General features: G+C 49.5%; 1 protein-coding gene across 1 annotated transcript in view; it reads right to left on the bottom strand.

Moving 5' to 3' along the window:
- Positions 1–20,759, bottom strand: part of SLC10A7 (solute carrier family 10 member 7) — a 304,073-nt gene that overhangs the window by 260,257 nt on the left and 23,057 nt on the right. Inside the window, exon 2 of the mRNA XM_075335657.1 lies at positions 6,197–6,279. Within this exon, the coding sequence (XP_075191772.1) occupies positions 6,197–6,279 (83 nt within the window). The remainder of the gene's footprint in view (positions 1–6,196; positions 6,280–20,759) is intronic.

Genomic DNA, 20,759 nt, shown 5'->3' with positions numbered 1-20,759 from the left:
ACACGATCCATGACGGAAAGATCCGTCCATGGTTGTGAAGGGGTTAAAGGAATCTGTCAGCAGGTTTTTGCTACCTCATCTGAGAGCAGAATGATGTAGGCAAAGAGACCCTGAATTAGTTGACTGGGTGCAGCCGTTCTGACACCAAAGGTTTTAGGGTGCGCTCACATAAAAGGTATGACGCACGATTATTGGATCGCATCACCCGGCACGGTTAGCTTCTCTCCTGACCGGAGCGGGTCTGCTGCATGTATTTCAACACAGCTGAAACGCTCCTGTCCAGAGAGTGTGCGACCATACCAGGTGATGCTGATGCAAGACTGGCCGAGTCACTTGCAAGTGTGATTCCAGCCTTAGTTGTAGTAATGCAGCAGACCTTAAGAAGTTGCCCCTGGCCACACCAAGCTTTTAGTGTACATTTCTATAGACAGAAGCTGCTAATCACAGAGGGAGTGGAGTCAAACTTAAGCTCACATGCCCCTCAGCCCCAGTAATGATAAAGCTGCTAAAGCTTAAACTAACATTTAGGTAAACAAAACCACAGTTTGCGATAAGAGACACATGGCTGAAATCTCTGTGTTAACCCTTACAGCATGCTGTCTTCAGATTACATAGCAAAAACCTGCAGACAGACGTCCTGTAAAGGCTCTAGACTATTTGTTAGTTTTTCCTAGTATAGAACCACATGAAAATGAGAGGAGATGGGAGGGGTAAGTACAACTGTCTCCTCTTCTGAAGACTACAGCATCCAAGACACAATTATAAACAAAACTGCTTGGATGGTACAAATGCATGTAATGTATGTACCTGGGAGCTCCTGTATGGAAAAACAAAACATAATTCGGGAAATACGAAGAATCTGATCCTGATGTATTTATGTACAACAAGAGAAGCTACAAATGATGCCTTCATTACTCCAATCTGACTCTGTAAGTGGAGGCCCCATGGTGTCTAACAAAATATAGATTTCCAGGATGCAAGGATATAAAAATGCTTTCAGGATATATTAAAACAAACAACATGGGAAATAGAACAAGAAAATGCCGTAGAAATAAAGACATGCATGTATTTCTTGCACAAATATTTAACTTTTCATTTCTGAGACTGGTTCTTGTTTGACATCTATTATACCGTCTTCCATTCTGCATTTTCCCTGTTGGTACATGAATTACATTTGCAGGATTTGGAGGTTTTTGCTGTGCTTTAATAACCATCCTCTTGAGATGTTCAGATAAATAAACGCAATTTGTCTCCAAGCTTCATTTGTAGCTGTTGTATGATACAGACCCATTAACATTCCCATACACGCTGCCTATCTGCAGTAAGATGCTCATGTGTATTTTAGTGGCTCAGATGCACAATAGGGAAATGCATAACATGCTGGAAATTCAATTAAACAATATAATAATTAGTCTATAAGCTGCAAGATCTACAAGTCTATGTTAGCGCACAGGGTGTGGGAATGCCGGCACCTGGCGAACACTGGAGAAGAAACACCTGGAAACCTAATCTCCTACAAGTCAGCGTGACATAAAACTATTATGTGCATGTCCTCTAAAGGTGAAGAGAAGTAAATACAATGGGTAGGAAAGAAATACCGAGCAGGTCAAGAAAGGCTTTCTATTTCTAAACATCAAAAAAGACACTAATGTAAAAGTCACAGAACAAGCTAAAAAAGTGTGAATGTGAAGCCATAATTCTTAGTTTTACATGGAACGAGTGGCTGATAAGGCATTTATTATTATTAGGCATTTATTATTATTATTATTATTATTATATTATTATTATTTATTTATAGCACTACTTTAGCTAAATGCCACACATGCGCTATGTGAAATGTCTTACTGGCTTATAGCAAGACGCAGGGAAACCATTTTTGTATGGTCTTATTCTGCTTTCACACTACGTTTTTTTTTTAAACATGCGTCCTGAACGTTTTTTTAACGCAAAAACGGATCCAGTGCAAATGCATTTTCATTTCAATGCATTTGCAATGGACTCGCGTCAATATGCGTTCACATGCGTTTGCGTGCGTTATAGTGAAGATCCAGCGACTTGCAGTTTTTTAACTTTTTTCAAAAACGCTACTTGTAGCGTTTTTGAGCTGCGTCCAAATACTGCAAAACGCTGGATCCTGACTAAACAGCATGCAAACGCAGGTGAACGCTGGCATGCTGATAGACAGGACCCTGCTTGCTCTACTGAGCATGCCCAGAAGCCAGCCTGGTGTGATCAGTCTCTCTCTCCCCCCTTCCTCACTCCCCCCTCCCTCACTCCCTCCTCCCTCTCTCCCCCCTGAGAGCTGCGGAGGCTCGTGACCAAGGTAAACATCGGGTAACTTGCTTGGATACCCGATGTTTACCTTGATTACGTGTGCAGGGAGCCCAGCTCCTAGCAGCTGCAGACGCTCGTAACCAAGGTAAATATCGGGTATCCAAGCAAGTTACCCGATTTTTACCTTGGTTACGTGTGCAGGGAGCCCGGCTCCTAGCAGCTGCAGGCGCTCGTAACCAAGGTAAATATCGGGTATCCAAGCAAGTTACCCGATTTTTACCTTGGTTACGTGTGCAGGGAGCCCGGCTCCTAGCAGCTGCAGGCGCTCGTAACCAAGGTAAATATCGGGTATCCAAGCAAGTTACCCGATGTTTACCTTGGTTACGAGCCTCCGCAGCTGTCAGATGCCGGCTCCCAGTCTGTCACGTTCAGTTCCCCTCACTCCCGATCACATGACTCCAATGCCCGCCCATAAACTTCAAGTGACAGGATCCGGCAAAATAACACATGCGTTTGCATGCGTTTTTCTTTGTAAAAACAGGATCCGCTTTTACAGCAAAAAAAGTTCATGACGCATGTTAAAAAAACGTAGTGTGAAAGCAGCCTTATCTTTTCTGAAAGGTCCTTGTAAACAGAACTGAAAACAATCCGATCTAATAGTAAAATAGAACTTAAAGGGCTTTCTCACTTTGAACAACTTGTCTTAAAAGAATCCAAGAGTTCGGAAATGTTGGTTGTGTAGATGAGCAGATTGGTAGACAGGTTTGTGGCCAAACATTTAGAAATAATTGTATTACTTGGAATCCCTGTTCTTTTTAGACTTAAGGCCACTTCACACGCAACGACATCGCTAACGAGATATCGTTGGGGGTCACAGAATTCGTGACGCACATCCGGCCTCGTTAGCGACGTCGTTGCATGTGACACCTACGAGCGACCGCTAACTATCAAAAATACTCACCTAATCGTTGATCGTTGACACGTCGTTCCTTTCCCAAATGTCGTTGCTCATTTTGGACGCAGGTTCTTCGTCGGTCCTGAGGCAGCACACATCGCTACGTGTGACACCCCGGGAACGAAGAACAACAGCGTTCCTGCGTCCTCCGGCAACGAGGAGGCGTGTTAATGCAGCTGGTCTCCGCCCCTGCACTTCTATTGGCGGGCCACTGTGTGACCTTAAAAAAAAAAAAAAAGAGGTTGTTCGCCGCCCACAGCGACGTCGCTAGGAAGTTAAGTACGTGTGACGTGCACTACCGATTTTGTCCGCCACAGGCAGCGATTTGCCGTGATGCACAAACGACGGGGCGGGTGCGATCGCGTGTAAAGCGCCCTTTAGGAGTACAATGGGTGATCCAACTCAGCGATTCACAGCCATCCCAGTATATAGCTGAAAGACCACCCAGTGGACGCCAATCCCATATTCAGCTGGGATTTAAAAAAATCTGCGGATTCAGATGGCCATATTTTACATTCCACATGCAGACACTAATGTGGGGGGGTGAGCTAACCAAGAATTGTCAATCCCAAACTTACAAACTCATAATCCTAAAACGCTGTAAATTCAGGTCAGATATTCCATGGTGAGCATTGTGGTTCAATTATGGACTGTGAAATACAGCCGTCTAAACCCGGCCTTATAATATCTTCCCTTAAACCTACATATCTGGCCACAGATCAGATTGCACACTCAACGTGAGAAGCTTCCTTTAAGCCTCTGCTCTACCCTCCAATGATCGATTGATTGAGGGGATCCCTATTGTGGAAAACACCTCCAATCTCCATAAAATTCTGCTTCATTTCATTGCTTACTGCTAGATATTATTATAAGGTTTCATGAAAATGAAAAATTACACAGCGACTTCAATCCAGAGTGACATCACCTGACCATGTATCTTATTTGCCATGACGAAGTCTACAAACCAGCAAGGCAATAGGCAGCAAGTGGAGCAGTGGGACAAAGCGGAATTAAAAATATGGTTTTTGTTTTTTTCTTATCTACTGCAAATTAGTTCAAAATGGAAAATTTGCCTAATTCTTGAACACTAATCTAAAAGAAGCAGCCCCGATTCTTATTTCTAGAATTGCACCCCCACTCGAACTCTAGCACACTTTATACTTCATTCATACAGTGTACATATTTCCACGCGGCTAAGCCCTCATGTTTTCAACCTTCAGTTTTCCATCTGGATTCCTAGTTTTCAGCCTTATTCCTCTGTGCATCACATGATTATCTAGAGCCAGTACTAACTCCGTCTTCACTGATGAGATTATCCTGACTCCTACACTCTGCTAAACACTCTTATTATAAGTATACAGTCAGGAGGCTGATCAGCAATCCTCTACATTATAAGGCCAGGCTAAAGGCCGCTTTACACGCTGCGACATCGCTAGCGATCGCACCCACCCCCGTCGTGAGCGCTTCACGGGCAAATCGCTGCCAGTGGCGAACAATATCGCTAGTACGCGTCACACGCACATACCTTCCTAACGACGTCGCTGTGGCCAGAGAACAAACTCTTGTTTAAGGGGGCGGTTCGTGCGGCATCACAGCGACGTTTCACAGCGTGCCACCAATAGAAGCGGAGGGGTGGAGAGCAGCCGTATTAACGTCACTCCCACCTCGTTGCCGGAGGACGCAGGAACGCTGTTGTTCGTCGTTCCCGGGCTGTCACATGTAGCGATGTGTGCTGCCTCAGGAACGACGAACAACCTGCGTCCTAAATGAGCAACGATATTTGGGAAAGGAACGACGTGTCCAACAATCAACGATTTTTGCCGGTTTTTTTTGGATTGTTAGCGGTTGCTCGTAGGCGTCACACGCAATAACGTCGCTAACTAGGTCGGATGTGCGTCACGAATTCTGTGACCCCAGCGATATCTCATTAGCGATGTCGTTACGTGTATCGGGGCCTTTAGACTCGTCTGAACGATTCCGAACTGTGTGGAGGGAGCTGGAAAGTCATCATCATTATCTTTGATAAGATCTTCTCTCTGACCTCAGGAAAACTTCGGTGAAATAGTATATAAAGTTTATTCATTCATACAGAAGATTATATTAATTTAGATGGTGACAATCCTCAGATAACATGAAGCCCAATTAATTGCCAGGAGTTTCACATGAAATCCCATGACCTCACTGAGGAAAAGTATTTCATGATTTTCCAGATAGAAAAGAATGAAATAAGGCAATATTTGTGGAATTTTATCTTTCCGGAGACTAGACAGGATAACTAAAATAATACGGAAAGAATACAGGGGTGTTACTTTAGTTCTAAGCTTTGATATATAAAAAGCGTCAGTGGTATGAGATGCTGTAATTGTCTTCACACATGGTGAACATACCTGTGCTACGTCAAAATATCCAATGTGTAGTTTCTAAGCTGTTCTGATAAACATAAAGGAGAAAATTCATCATGAGGAGAATTTTTGACGCCAGCTTTGTGCCTAGGTGCCTTTTTATTTGTACTAAGCATGATATTTGATAAATTTATGTCTTTAGTTGTAAGATGAAGGTGAAGAAAAGATTTCCCACTTTTCAAACCACTTCCCTACGGTCATGATTTTGCTACACTTTCTGCAACATTTTTGGAAAGTTGCATGTCAAAGGCTGAATGTTGTGGAAAATAAAATATGACGGACTTGACACAAAAAAATTTCAAAATGGTGAAAAACCCTTTCTAAATGTGTTTAAAAACTAAAAATAACAATTCTGAAAACCTGAAGATCAATTCCCGTTGTGTTGGTTTTGTAACGCCATAATCTGATAAACAAGAATGCTCTGCTCAGCCATTCATCATAATGCGATTTCCATGTGACCGTTCAGAGATAACATTTTGCATAGATGTAAAAAAATGATTATTATCAAAATACCCTAGAAGTCCAAAGCCCATTATATCTGGAGAAGAGAACATTATATACTTACCTCTGTTTTTAGCGACAGTCCACTGTTAAAGAAAATAGCAGACACAGCAATATAGGTTATGGTAATTTCTGGCTTTAATGGTCCTATAAGAAAAGAGAAAACAAACACTTAGTATTACATTTCAGAATTGTGCGGTTAGATCAAAGCAATAAGACAGCAATAACAATCTATTCTAACGTTCTGCCCAATGTCACTATGCACAAATTAGTAATCGCTGTATAACACTACCATTGTGTTAGGGTTACTCCCACCAGAAACTCATTTTGGGGGTTTCTAAAGTGGACAAAATTGAAGGATCTAAGGCAATAAATTCAGTTAGCAGCTGCAGTCATGTATTGGTGACATTTGTAAAATATTGTGAACAACGCCCATTACAAACACACATAAGTGATCTTTCTAGTATGCAAAACCTGGTCCGAGCTTTATCAGCATTTTTGATCAGTTTCAAGCAGAGTTTCAACTATTTTTCTCAGATGAATAAAAACTGATGGTGGCTTCTCACCCTTCTCATATGAAACAGTCCATGAAATAGGGACAGCACACTAACCTCATCCAAGTATTGTCTTAGGTCGGAGTCACACTTGCGAGTGACTCATGTGTAATATGCGCAAGTCTCGCACCGCATCACCCGGCACACCCTGCTGCTTTCGGGACAGGAGCGTCTCAGCTGCATAGAAATACCTGTAGCCGACCCACTGCTGTCAGGAAAGTGTGCAGCCGTGCCAAGTGATGCCATGCGAGACTTGGAGTATTAGGCTATGTGCGCACGTTGCGTACAAGCCCTGCAGAAATTTCTGCAGCGATCTGAAGAGCACATGTGCGCTTTAGATCGCTGCAGAAATGTCCGTAGTGAGCGCCGATTCCATGCGCTCTGCCTGCAGCTCCTGCCATAGACAGAGCAGGAGCTGCCGGCAAAGCGCAGGAAAGAAGTGACATGTCACTTCTTTTTGCGCAGCGCTTCGGCAGTAGCCGAAGCGCTGCGCTCTTAAACGCCACGTGCGCACGGCCCCTGCACAGTCTCCATAGACTGTGCAGGGGACGCAGGACGCATGCAGTTACGCTGCGCTACAAAGCGCAGCGTAACTGCATGTTTTTACGCGACGTGCGCACATAGCCTTACACGTGAGTCACTTGCAAGTGTGACTTCGGGCTTATCTTGAGAGCTTGACTCCCTCAGAAAGGGTGGTCTAAATAACCTCTGGGTTTGTAGGGTCCGCGCTATGGGATTTACCTGGCTCCACGGCCTCAGCTGGCAGAGCTGAATCAGTCTATAAGGCAGTCAGAATAACCTCTGGATTGCAGGATCACCTACAGGATTCACGCAACTGGCAGGTCTCAGCCGAAGGGTCTGTCCTGCGAGAGTGACAACAGCAGTGCCGGTTGTGCCCGAAGTGTAAGGCCGGCTTTGCACACTACGACATCGCAGGTGCGATGTCGGTGGGGTCAAATCGAAAGTGACGCACATCCGGCATCACTTGCGATGTCGTAGTGTGTAAAACCTTTTTGATACGATGAACGAGCGTAAAAGCGTCATTATCGTATCATTGGTGTAGTCTCCGAAATTTCCATAATGCCGGTGCAGCGACAGGTACGATGTTGTTCCTCGCTCCTGCGGCAGCACACATCACTGTGTGTAAAGCCGCAGGAGCGAGGAACATCTCCTTACCTGCGTCCCGGCTGCTATGAGAAGGAAGGAGGTGGGCGGGGTGTTTACATCCTGCTCATCTCCGCCCCTCCATTGCTATTGGCCGCCTGCCGTGTGACGTCGCTGTGACGCCGCACGGCCCGCCCCCTTAGGAAAGAGGCGGGTTGCCGGCCAGAGCGACGTCGCAGGACAGGTGAGTGCATGTGAAGCTGCCGTAGCGATAATGTTCGCTACGGCAGCTATCACAAGATATCGCAGCTGCGACGGGGGCTGGGACTATCGCGTGCGACATCGCAGCATCGGCATGCGATGTCGAAGTGTGCAAAGTGCCCCTAAGGGTGTGTGTCCATGGAACAATGTACCCGCGGACTTTTCCACAGGTATGTCCGCAGGTTTACCGCAGCTGCTGCCCGGAATCCGCAGCTATCTATTGCTGCGGGATTTGAGCATTTTTGTTGCAGTAAACCTGCGGGACAAGTGCGGAAATATCTGCGGAAGTCCTGGCTTCTCTCTCTATAGTGGAGGGGCGGATATTCCGCAGATATTTCCGCATAAATAATTGACATGCAGTTATGTGAGGCTGCGGGACATCCGCAGCATATTCCGCAGCCGCACATACCGCACCACTGATAAAGCACTTCCCAAATCCCATAGGATAACATGGGAATGTCTGTACTTGCGCAAACCTGTGGATTTATCTGGAAAATCCTACGTGGCAAAATCCGCGGGTACATTGTCCCGTGGGCCCATAGCCTATATAGCCACAGGCTGAACCTCTGAAAAACCTGCACTTACAGAGAGGTAACCAGGGTAGTCTGGCGAACGCAATCCCAGGCTATTTACGCTAGTGGGTGTGACAATGGGCAGAGATAACAGTATTAACAGTGTGATAGAAGCCCTAGACAATAATCCCACAACCGCAACCAGGGTGTAAGATACAGAAGAGTTAAAAGCCAAAACCCCAGCAGGGGGAAAGGCACTTCCCCATACTTAGACTGTGATATAACAGCAGCGCAATACGCTAAAGGCCCCTTTACACACTGAGACTTTCTAGCAATCCCAACCTGGCCGGGATCGCTACAAAGTCTGTGGTGAGTCGCTGGTGAGCTGTCAAACAGGCATACCTGGAAAACGAAGCAACAGCGATCCGGATCTGCAGAATGACCTAGCTAGTCATTGGGGACGTTGTAAAGCAGCTTTTTGAAAGGGAAGTCGCTAACGAAGTTGATGTAAAGACCCCTTTACACACTGAGACTTTCTAGCGATCATGCTGCACAGCGGGAAACAAAGGACCAAAGAATGGTCCTGAGAGATGTGTAGTGATCAGCGATCTCACAGCAGGGGCCAGGTCGCTGATGCGTGTCACACACTGCAATGTCGCTGGGGAGGTCGCTATTACGTCACAAAACCGGTGACGTTACAGCGATGTCGTTTGCGATGTTGCAGTGTGTAAAGGGGCCTTAAGGGTTAGTTTGAACATGGCCAGTGTGAACATGAGCTTACAAGTTGTATGTACACCAACTCTTACTCCGGCTCATTTTTTTGTTTTTTTACTCAGTACAAAATAGGGTGTGGCCCCCTTCTCAGTGAGCAGGGCATTTCATCTAGTGCTTCCCATGGCTGTGTGTCCAGTTGGGACCAAGCCACTCTCTGCCCTTATTTAGATTGATGTCTGTTGACACATGGTAAGGTTTTAATACTAGAGCGTGTAGGTACTGTCTTGATTTGGTACACCTTGTATGGCTTTACGCTTTTTTTGATCAAAAATAGTGTTTACCAAGTAACCCATGTTTATTTATATGCACTAAGCTTTTATTTAGTTACAGCAGGGAATACATACATATTTTCATATTTACATATATATACATATATACATACATATTTTTATTTTTGGGTTTTCTTTATCTTATGGCCAGTGTGAACATGAGCTTACAAGTTGCACGTACAGCAACTCATACTCTGGCTCACTTTTTGCTTTCTTTGGAAAACCAACTTTACAGCATACTAGGTAATCAAGGCAGAATGGATAGTGGAGAGTGCACAGTCTTCTCTGAACTCTGACTTTATGAGCGAGAGAGAAGGCACAGAGATTGCTAGAAAGGCTAAATGGTGATAGAATGGTAGAAGGGAGGGGGAGCAGCAGGGGCACTACAAGTGTCAAGTTCGCAAACAAACAGCCTACCTGGTCTGAGGGTCACTAAGGTCTGCAAACGTGGTGAGACTCCGTCAGAGTTGTGACCTAGGGTGCGGAAGCCGGCCAGCACAGGACTGTGAATCAAGACAAGGAGGGATGATAGAACCATCCTGGGTGAATAACTAGGCAAAATAACGCTGGCGATATCACAGGAAGAGGAAGGGGTGGGGAATGTGGCACAAAGTGTGAGGCCTAGCCAGAACCAGAAACAGGAAGGGGCAGGCCTCACAGCATGTGGCACATTCTGGTTGGTCAGAGGAGTGGGTGCATGCCGGCCCCATTGATTGGTGGGTGGAACCCACTAGATGTGGTGATTTGCCAAGGGTGTGGGCAGTGACTGCCGATTGGCTGGCATGATTGACAAAAGCTGGCAGTACCGATTAACCAGAGGACGGGGCCCACTGTCTCGTCGATTGACTTTGTCAGCACATCGAATGAACAAATCGTAACATAGAGTGTAAATAGCAGAAATCTACACCCATTTAAAATTCATGCGATAGAACATCCACTATGACAAACACACCACGACCGATCCCTCCACCCCAACAGCCACATGCACCCTTAACAGCACGGAAATGAGCCCTTCTCCACTCACAATCCTGACCTAGGAGATACACTGGAAATCTGAGGGAAAGGAAGAGGGTGGAGGTGAGGGAAAGAGGCAAAAGGATAGGACACACCGCACCGAAAAACGACCACTGGGAAGACGCGTAACATAGCCATAGTAAGAGAACTTCTTAACTGCTTTGTCTTGAACAAGGCTATAATTTGGTGAATCTGGACTCCATCTACTGCTTCATGCAAACGTTTGTGATATGGGGGGCAAGAAGGAGACCACAAGGCTAAAAGACCACCACCCTGTTACCCGATTGCCAACAAAGTCAAGGTACATGGTCTAGCCATACAGGCACAAGAGGATACTGACTGAACAATTACAGCCTGTACTCTCTGCCGCTACGTGGGTGAACAGAGTGCACAATTACCCTGTTACCCTATAAGGCTGGGTACACTTATCCATCTTTTCGCCGGTTTGACGGATGCGGTGCACGCCAATACAGTGTATACAGTACACTGGCAGCGCAACAAGTGCCGGTCACATGCTGTCATGTGACCGAAGCATGTGACCCGGAAGTTGCGGCGCAGCCAATGTACTGTATCATACTGTACTGGCGTGCGTCGCATCCGTCAAACCGGCGAAAAGCCGGATGTGTGTACCCGGCCCAAGTGATCCATCTGAAAAAGTGAAAGTTTGAACACCTACCTTTGCCTCTAAAGGCCGACATCTAAGATAGGTATGAAATGGACCCTGCCTCCAAATGACAAAATAAAACAGAGGAGGTCGGATAATGGCAGGCAAGGTATAGTCAGAGGAGGCATTTTTTTGTTCTATGTAATATCTTTGTCAGCCTCCAGGGGGCAGCAGACTATGCCATGGTATTGGGTCCCCTAATAAAGCGACCGAGAAACATAAGGTGCTCAGCCTGAAGAGGGAAGGTGATAAATAGTAGTACAAATGGTAAGTACATACCCTTGGTTTTGTACATGTATTATACATTGATTGTTTTTAGTCTTATATTTGTCTGTGAATGGCCACAGTGTGAATGTGCACCTACACTAAATTTATACCAACAGGTGTGGTGGCCAAGTTTTTCGGTTTTGCTTTCAAGTGGTTGCCCACTACTCGCACAACCCTAATCGTTGTTTCTCTCAAGTAAAATAATACCACCTATACTCACCTTCAATGCAAACGCCGTTCCAGCGATGCTGGCACTGGCTCTCCAGGGGTTTGCATGACTTAATCTTGTGGCTACTCTGAATACACTTTACTCTCTCCAGCAGAATTCAGAGAACATCCGCAACTTTCACTTCATCTGACTGTCATTACGTCCGAATACGGGACAGTGAAGGAACCGCTGAATGGCATCAGGGATTGCTTGACATCATATCACATGAGCCCCAGGACAGCCAGTGCTGATAACACTGGAACGGTGCTGGAGGAGAGTATAGGTGTTATTATTTTACTTGGGGGAAACATATTGATTGGAAGGCATTGTCAGAGTAGTGGAAAACCTCTAAACAGAACTGTACATCCATCTGCTCAGGTCACACGCTCTATAACTTTCTGAGTGCAGATAAGATACCACGTTCAATGTGACAAGTTTCCTTTAATGGCAGTTTTGCTTTTTTTTTTTTAAAACTAAAACTTTTTATTTTGGTGCTCAGGTGATGATGATTCATGGTGTCATCTTAGGAAAATGGACTTTTCTAAAAGGTAAACCATTTTTTCTTTCTAAAGCAAGTGCTTAGGAAATGTACCCAACAATATCTGCAGTAGGCTTAAGCAGAAATTGTAAGCATAATAAGAAAGTGCAAACTAATAGAGTAACTTTCTGCATTAGCATTAATCTGAAACGCTGCCCCGGCCACCTTTACTGCACCGTACACTACGCAGAGATCTCTGATGAATAAATGCATGTTTCTCATTTAAATGAAAAGGCGGCTATGAAGACACAGCTTATTTCCCGGCGTATTATGTGCTGTATAGAGCCTACAGCAATGTGCCGCATGACATCTCCGCTGCAGTTTAAGACAACAATTTGAATATTTGTCAACACATTTTCTGACTTGTATTGATATGTTCCAGGCAGAGAAAAATCTCCCCACTGCTGAAACAAGACTTGAAGGCCTCAGAATGCAGGTCAGCGAGTCCTTCAGCTCAGTGGAAAGTGACAGCTAGGATTATTTTCTGGATCTAGTCATGTTGTAGCTCACTAGGGAAACCTAGTCCCCGGCAGACAGCTACACTGAAAGACCTTACCTGCTTCTGATTCTCACTTGTACAGCAACCACTGTAGGAAATGACTGGATGAATAAGAACAGCTGGCCATCCACGGGAAAGGTCACACGGCAGGTCCATCTGTGATAGCTGGAAGCGCTCACAGGCTAAGCAAGGCCACGAGCACACATTGAGTGTTTGTAATGGTCATGTCACACACAACACAGCGACGTCGCTGCTAAGTCACCATTTTCTGTGACGTAGCAGCGACGTTGCTGTCGTTGTATGTGACATCCAGCAACAACCTGGCCCTGCTGTGAGGTCACCGGTTGTTGCTAAATGTCCTGGACCATTTTTTTGTTCGTTGCTCTCCCGCTGTGAAGCGCACATCGCTGTGTGTGACAGCGACAGAACAACAACTAAATGTGCAGGGAGCCGGCTTCTGCGGACGCTGGTAACCAATGTAAATATCGGGTAACCAAACAAAGGCTGCTTGGTTACCCGATATTCACCTTGGTTACCAGCGTCCGCCGCTCTCAGGCTGCCAGTGCCGGCTCCCTGCTCCCTGCACACGTAGCCAGAGTACACATCAGGTAAATAAGCAAAGCGGTTTGCTTATTAACCCGATGTGTACCCTGGCTACGTGTGCAGGGAGCCAGCGCTAAGCGGTGTGCGCTGGTAACAAAGGTAAATATCAAGTAACCAGCGAAGCATTTTGTTTGGTTACCAGATATTTACCTTAGTTACCAAGCGTAGCATCGCTTCCACGCGTCGCTGCTGGCTGGTCACTGGTGAGATCTGCCTGTTTGACAGCTCACCAGCGACCATGTAACGACGCAGCAGCTATCCTGATAAGGTCAGATCGTCGTCGTGATCGCTGCTGCGTCGCTACGTGTGACCCTAGCTTAAGTCAAAACCAGGAGTAGGACAATCAGAGGAAAAATAGCATAGAAAAACGAAGACCACTTCTGCACGTGGCCTTAATGAGGGTCACCATTTGTGCATTTGGTGGCCTCTTAAGCTCACAACCAAAATTAACATCACTGCAATTTTTTTTGTCCGTATTCTCCTTCAAGCCACGAAGCAGACAAAGCTGCGTTCCTTAAACACGTTGTCTCATTTTGTTGAAATGATACAATTGCAAAGTGCTTTTAAAAACAAGCAATTTTGTAAAATTACATCTTATAAAAGAATCTTCCTCATTCTCAAGAATAGACATTTTTTAATTCTACAACTTGCTACTCATTTTCTAGGTTACCAGCCATCCCTGAAGTCGCTCAGTGGTAGCCAGTCAGCTAGGAAAAGCGCTTACAGGCGCTTTTCTTTCAAGATAGTAAGCGCTGCTCTGAAGCGGGCATGGAATGAGAGGCAATGGATAACAGAGAGAGCCCATCTCTATATCTAACCGCTTAGATTCTTCAGTTACTATGGTCCATGGCATCTAAGGGATAAAAAAGCTGGACTCAAAGTAATCTTGGTCATTTCAGCAAAAGCGTCACTATAAATTACTTACAGAGCAAGCACAGGGCTCCAGCCCATGCTTTCCACCATAACTATATAGCAAGTGTCAAAAATGAGTTTAAAGAACCATCTGCTGTGGAAAATCCCTTCCTTAAAGGCAGCCTATCAGGTCCAATATGCACCAGAACCACGAGCAGTTTTGGGTGCATACTGCTAATTGCTGCCTAACTGTCCCTGTATCTAATAGCATAGATAAAGGGATCTTTAGAAAAAGTATTTCTAAAGATCTTTTATTGCATGCTAATGAGCCCGGGGACTAAACATTTTTGGTAAGCTAATCTGTGCTGTATTGTCATATAAAACACCCCTACATTGTTATTTTTTGTTTTCCAACTTTTGTTCCTCTTGAATTCACCCTTTATTCTCTGCAGCGCTCTGTTTACATTCAGCATAAGCAAACTGACCACTTCCTGTGCTAAACCTCCCAGTCACAGCTGGCACCGCCCGGTCTCTTTGTCCAGCCCCACCCCAGTGTCCAGCCTCGCCCCCTGCCCGCCCCCTGCACACACATTCCATGTCAGTATTCTTCCCCAGCACCTGACCTAGTATCACTACAGGATTGCAAATAACAGCCCCACATCGGGCTCTGCACTCTCCCCCACACGCACATCGGGCTCTGCACTCTCCCCCACACGCACATCGGGCTCTGCACTCTCCCCCACACGCACATCGGGCTCTGCACTCTCCCCCACACGCACATCGGGCTCTGCACTCTCCCCCACACGCACATCGGGCTCTGCACTCTCCCCCACACGCACATCGGGCTCTGCACTCTCCCCCACACGCACATCGGGCTCTGCACTCTCCCCCACACGCACATCGGGCTCTGCACTCTCCCCCACACGCACATCGGGCTCTGCACTCTCCCCCACACGCACATCGGGCTCTGCACTCTCCCCCACACGCACATCGGGCTCTGCACTCTCCCCCACACGCACATCGGGCTCTGCACTCTCCCCCACACGCACATCGGGCTCTGCACTCTCCCCCACACGCACATCGGGCTCTGCACTCTCCCCCACACGCACATCGGGCTCTGCACTCTCCCCCACACGCACATCGGGCTCTGCACTCTCCCCCACACGCACATCGGGCTCTGCACTCTCCCCCACACGCACATCGGGCTCTGCACTCTCCCCCACACGCACATCGGGCTCTGCACTCTCCCCCACACGCACATCGGGCTCTGCACTCTCCCCCACACGCACATCGGGCTCTGCACTCTCCCCCACACGCACATCGGGCTCTGCACTCTCCCCCACACGCACATCGGGCTCTGCACTCTCCCCCACACGCACATCGGGCTCTGCACTCTCCCCCACACGCACATCGGGCTCTGCACTCTCCCCCACACGCACATCGGGCTCTGCACTCTCCCCCACACGCACATCGGGCTCTGCACTCTCCCCCACACGCACATCGGGCTCTGCACTCTCCCCCACACGCACATCGGGCTCTGCACTCTCCCCCACACGCACATCGGGCTCTGCACTCTCCCCCACACGCACATCGGGCTCTGCACTCTCCCCCACACGCACATCGGGCTCTGCACTCTCCCCCACACGCACATCGGGCTCTGCACTCTCCCCCACACGCACATCGGGCTCTGCACTCTCCCCCACACGCACATCGGGCTCTGCACTCTCCCCCACACGCACATCGGGCTCTGCACTCTCCCCCACACGCACATCGGGCTCTGCACTCTCCCCCACACGCACATCGGGCTCTGCACTCTCCCCCACACGCACATCGGGCTCTGCACTCTCCCCCACACGCACATCGGGCTCTGCACTCTCCCCCACACGCACATCGGGCTCTGCACTCTCCCCCACACGCACATCGGGCTCTGCACTCTCCCCCACACGCACATCGGGCTCTGCACTCTCCCCCACACGCACATCGGGCTCTGCACTCTCCCCCACACGCACATCGGGCTCTGCACTCTCCCCCACACGCACATCGGGCTCTGCACTCTCCCCCACACGCACATCGGGCTCTGCACTCTCCCCCACACGCACATCGGGCTCTGCACTCTCCCCCACACGCACATCGGGCTCTGCACTCTCCCCCACACGCACATCGGGCTCTGCACTCTCCCCCACACGCACATCGGGCTCTGCACTCTCCCCCACACGCACATCGGGCTCTGCACTCTCCCCCACACGCACATCGGGCTCTGCACTCTCCCCCACACGCACATCGGGCTCTGCACTCTCCCCCACACGCACATCGGGCTCTGCACTCTCCCCCACACGCACATCGGGCTCTGCACTCTCCCCCACACGCACATCGGGCTCTGCACTCTCCCCCACACGCACATCGGGCTCTGCACTCTCCCCCACACGCACATCGGGCTCTGCACTCTCCCCCACACGCACATCGGGCTCTGCACTCTCCCCCACACGCACATCGGGCTCTGCACTCTCCCCCACACGCACATCGGGCTCTGCACTCTCCCCCACACGCACATCGGGCTCTGCACTCTCCCCCACACGCACATCGGGCTCTGCACTCTCCCCCACACGCACATCGGGCTCTGCACTCTCCCCCACACGCACATCGGGCTCTGCACTCTCCCCCACACGCACATCGGGCTCTGCACTCTCCCCCACACGCACATCGGGCTCTGCACTCTCCCCCACACGCACATCGGGCTCTGCACTCTCCCCCACACGCACATCGGGCTCTGCACTCTCCCCCACACGCACATCGGGCTCTGCACTCTCCCCCACACGCACATCGGGCTCTGCACTCTCCCCCACACGCACATCGGGCTCTGCACTCTCCCCCACACGCACATCGGGCTCTGCACTCTCCCCCACACGCACATCGGGCTCTGCACTCTCCCCCACACGCACATCGGGCTCTGCACTCTCCCCCACACGCACATCGGGCTCTGCACTCTCCCCCACACGCACATCGGGCTCTGCACTCTCCCCCACACGCACATCGGGCTCTGCACTCTCCCCCACACGCACATCGGGCTCTGCACTCTCCCCCACACGCACATCGGGCTCTGCACTCTCCCCCACACGCACATCGGGCTCTGCACTCTCCCCCACACGCACATCGGGCTCTGCACTCTCCCCCACACGCACATCGGGCTCTGCACTCTCCCCCACACGCACATCGGGCTCTGCACTCTCCCCCACACGCACATCGGGCTCTGCACTCTCCCCCACACGCACATCGGGCTCTGCACTCTCCCCCACACGCACATCGGGCTCTGCACTCTCCCCCACACGCACATCGGGCTCTGCACTCTCCCCCACACGCACATCGGGCTCTGCACTCTCCCCCACACGCACATCGGGCTCTGCACTCTCCCCCACACGCACATCGGGCTCTGCACTCTCCCCCACACGCACATCGGGCTCTGCACTCTCCCCCACACGCACATCGGGCTCTGCACTCTCCCCCACACGCACATCGGGCTCTGCACTCTCCCCCACACGCACATCGGGCTCTGCACTCTCCCCCACACGCACATCGGGCTATGCACTCTCCCCCACACGCACATCGGGCTATGCACTCTCCCCCACACGCACATCGGGCTATGCACTCTCCCCCACACGCACATCGGGCTATGCACTCTCCCCCACACGCACATCGGGCTATGCACTCTCCCCCACACGCACATCGGGCTATGCACTCTCCCCCACACGCACATCGGGCTATGCACTCTCCCCCACACGCACATCGGGCTATGCACTCTCCCCCACACGCACATCGGGCTATGCACTCTCCCCCACACGCACATCGGGCTATGCACTCTCCCCCACACGCACATCGGGCTATGCACTCTCCCCCACACGCACATCGGGCTATGCACTCTCCCCCACACGCACATCGGGCTATGCACTCTCCCCCACACGCACATCGGGCTATGCACTCTCCCCCACACGCACATCGGGCTATGCACTCTCCCCCACACGCACATCGGGCTATGCACTCTCCCCCACACGCACATCGGGCTATGCACTCTCCCCCACACGCACATCGGGCTATGCACTCTCCCCCACACGCACATCGGGCTATGCACTCTCCCCCACACGCACATCGGGCTATGCACTCTCCCCCACACGCACATCGGGCTATGCACTCCCCCCCACACGCACATCGGGCTATGCACTCCCCCCCACACGCACATCGGGCTCTGCACTCCCCCCCACACGCACATCGGGCTCTGCACTCCCCCCCACACGCACATCGGGCTCTGCACTCCCCCCCACACGCACATCGGGCTCTGCACTCCCCCCCACACGCACATCGGGCTCTGCACTCCCCCCCACACGCACATCGGGCTCTGCACTCTCCCCCACACGCACATCGGGCTCTGCACTCTCCCCCACACGCACATCGGGCTCTGCACTCCCCCCCACACGCACATCAGGCTCTGCACTCCCCCCCACACGCACATCGGGCTCTGCACTCCCCCCCACACGCACATCGGGCTCTGCACTCCCCCCACACGCACATCGGGCTCTGCACTCCCCCCCACACGCACATCGGGCTCTGCACTCCCCCCCACACGCACATCGGGCTCTGCACTCCCCCCACACGCCCATCGGGCTCTGCACCGCACACGCCCATCGGGCTCTGCACCGCACACGCCCATCGGGCTCTGCACCGCACACGCCCTTCGGGCTCTGCACCGCACACGCCCATCGGGCTCTGCACCGCACGCGCACACACACACACACACACACACACACACACACACACACACCGCTCTGTACCGACTCCCCTACCCCCATAGGGAACACATTTAGGGAAATACATTCTCACCCGTCCTCGGTCCCCGCCGCTCCGGCACATTCGTCCGCTGTCTGGTCTGGACATATCAGCACAGTAGTGACGTCACCGCTGTCCTGATCTGTCAGACACAGACAGCGGGACCAGTGATGAGAAGCAGCGCTCCCAGATCCCAGATCACAGATGCCGGTACATTTGAATGTGCGATCCTGAGCAGGGGGCCCGGTGCTGGCGCTGATACTGTAGGCAGCCGCCGCCAGGCCCCTCCCCCATGTCACAGACCCCCACAGCAGTGCAGGGGGAGGTTGCGGGGAGAGTACGGGGTGCGGGGTAATGTGTGGGAGGGTGCAGGGAAGGGGGGCGGGGACTCACGCACTGTAGCCGCCCAGCAGGGAGGCGACATGCTGTTCCAGATTTGCATGTCAACATGGCCCTGCCCATGTTCACATGAAATGACCGGAAGCAGCAAAATCGCGGCAGGAGCGGTCACATGACCACTCTGAGTCGGGGGAGAGGGGCTGACAGAAGGGCAGGTAAGTGCTCACTATCTACTTACCTGCCCCAATGTAGCCCAATAGGGTAATAAAAAAAAAAAAAGTCAAAAGAAGCCGGATAACCCCTTTAAGGGAATTTGCCTCAACAATTATTGTTGCATGTATTTCACATGCTCTGTTATATTTCTGGAAATATGTGAACATGATACAGAGACTGAATATATCAGGAGTGCTGGGAGTCTGACCCCTCCCCTATAAAATGTTGATGGCTTATCCCATCATTATTAAAGTTAAAGAATATATATTTTACTATATCTTTAGGCGAAGCTTAAAATATTACAATAAATGAGTGGAATTCAGATTATCGGTGAAGAGGCTGCCTCCCAATGGGCTCTGATCAGCACCACACAGGTAGTGTGTAGCAGCGGCATCTGACCTCACTGTTGTCATATCCCAGTATTGTTGACCCCCAGCTTGCCTCATCATGTATTTATTGGAGGGCCCTTGGACCAATGTTATACTATGGGGTAGTGCTGACCCATGCTTTTCTTCTCGTGGATTTAGCACAAGAAAAAAAAAAAATAAATAAATAAATATAAATATATATATATATATATATATATATATATATATATATATATATAATAAATAAATATAAATTTATATATATATATATATATATATATATATATATATATATATATATATATATATATATATATATATATATATATATATATAAATAACATGCTGCAAAAGGCAGAATATTGGACAGCATGGACCAATATCAAGTGTACGGATGCGTGTGAAACATTGGACTGCACTTGGATGTCAGTACAGTCTAATTTCTGTGGACACAAACAATGGAGAAATGTAATTCTGCGTCTTCTCTGAACCTGTGTTACGATTCTCTCATGAGGGAGAATTGGATCACAGTAACCTGACGCTCGGCTCTAAGTCAGATCAGAGTTTGAGCAAAGTGTTATTCCAATAATGCATCCAATTCTTTCCGGAGAGAGAATCATCGCTCGCATTAGCATAGTCTTAAGGCCCTGTCACACACAGATAAATCTGCGGCAGATCTGTGGTTGCAGTGAAATTGTGGACAATCAGTGCCTGGTTTGTGGCTGTGTACAAATGTAACAATATGTCCATCATTTCACTGCAACCACAGATCT

This window comes from Anomaloglossus baeobatrachus, chromosome 1 (genome assembly GCF_048569485.1).
Source record: "Anomaloglossus baeobatrachus isolate aAnoBae1 chromosome 1, aAnoBae1.hap1, whole genome shotgun sequence".
In the NCBI taxonomy this organism is placed as follows: domain Eukaryota; kingdom Metazoa; phylum Chordata; class Amphibia; order Anura; family Aromobatidae; genus Anomaloglossus; species Anomaloglossus baeobatrachus.
This window is presented reverse-complemented; position numbering and strand designations above follow the sequence as displayed.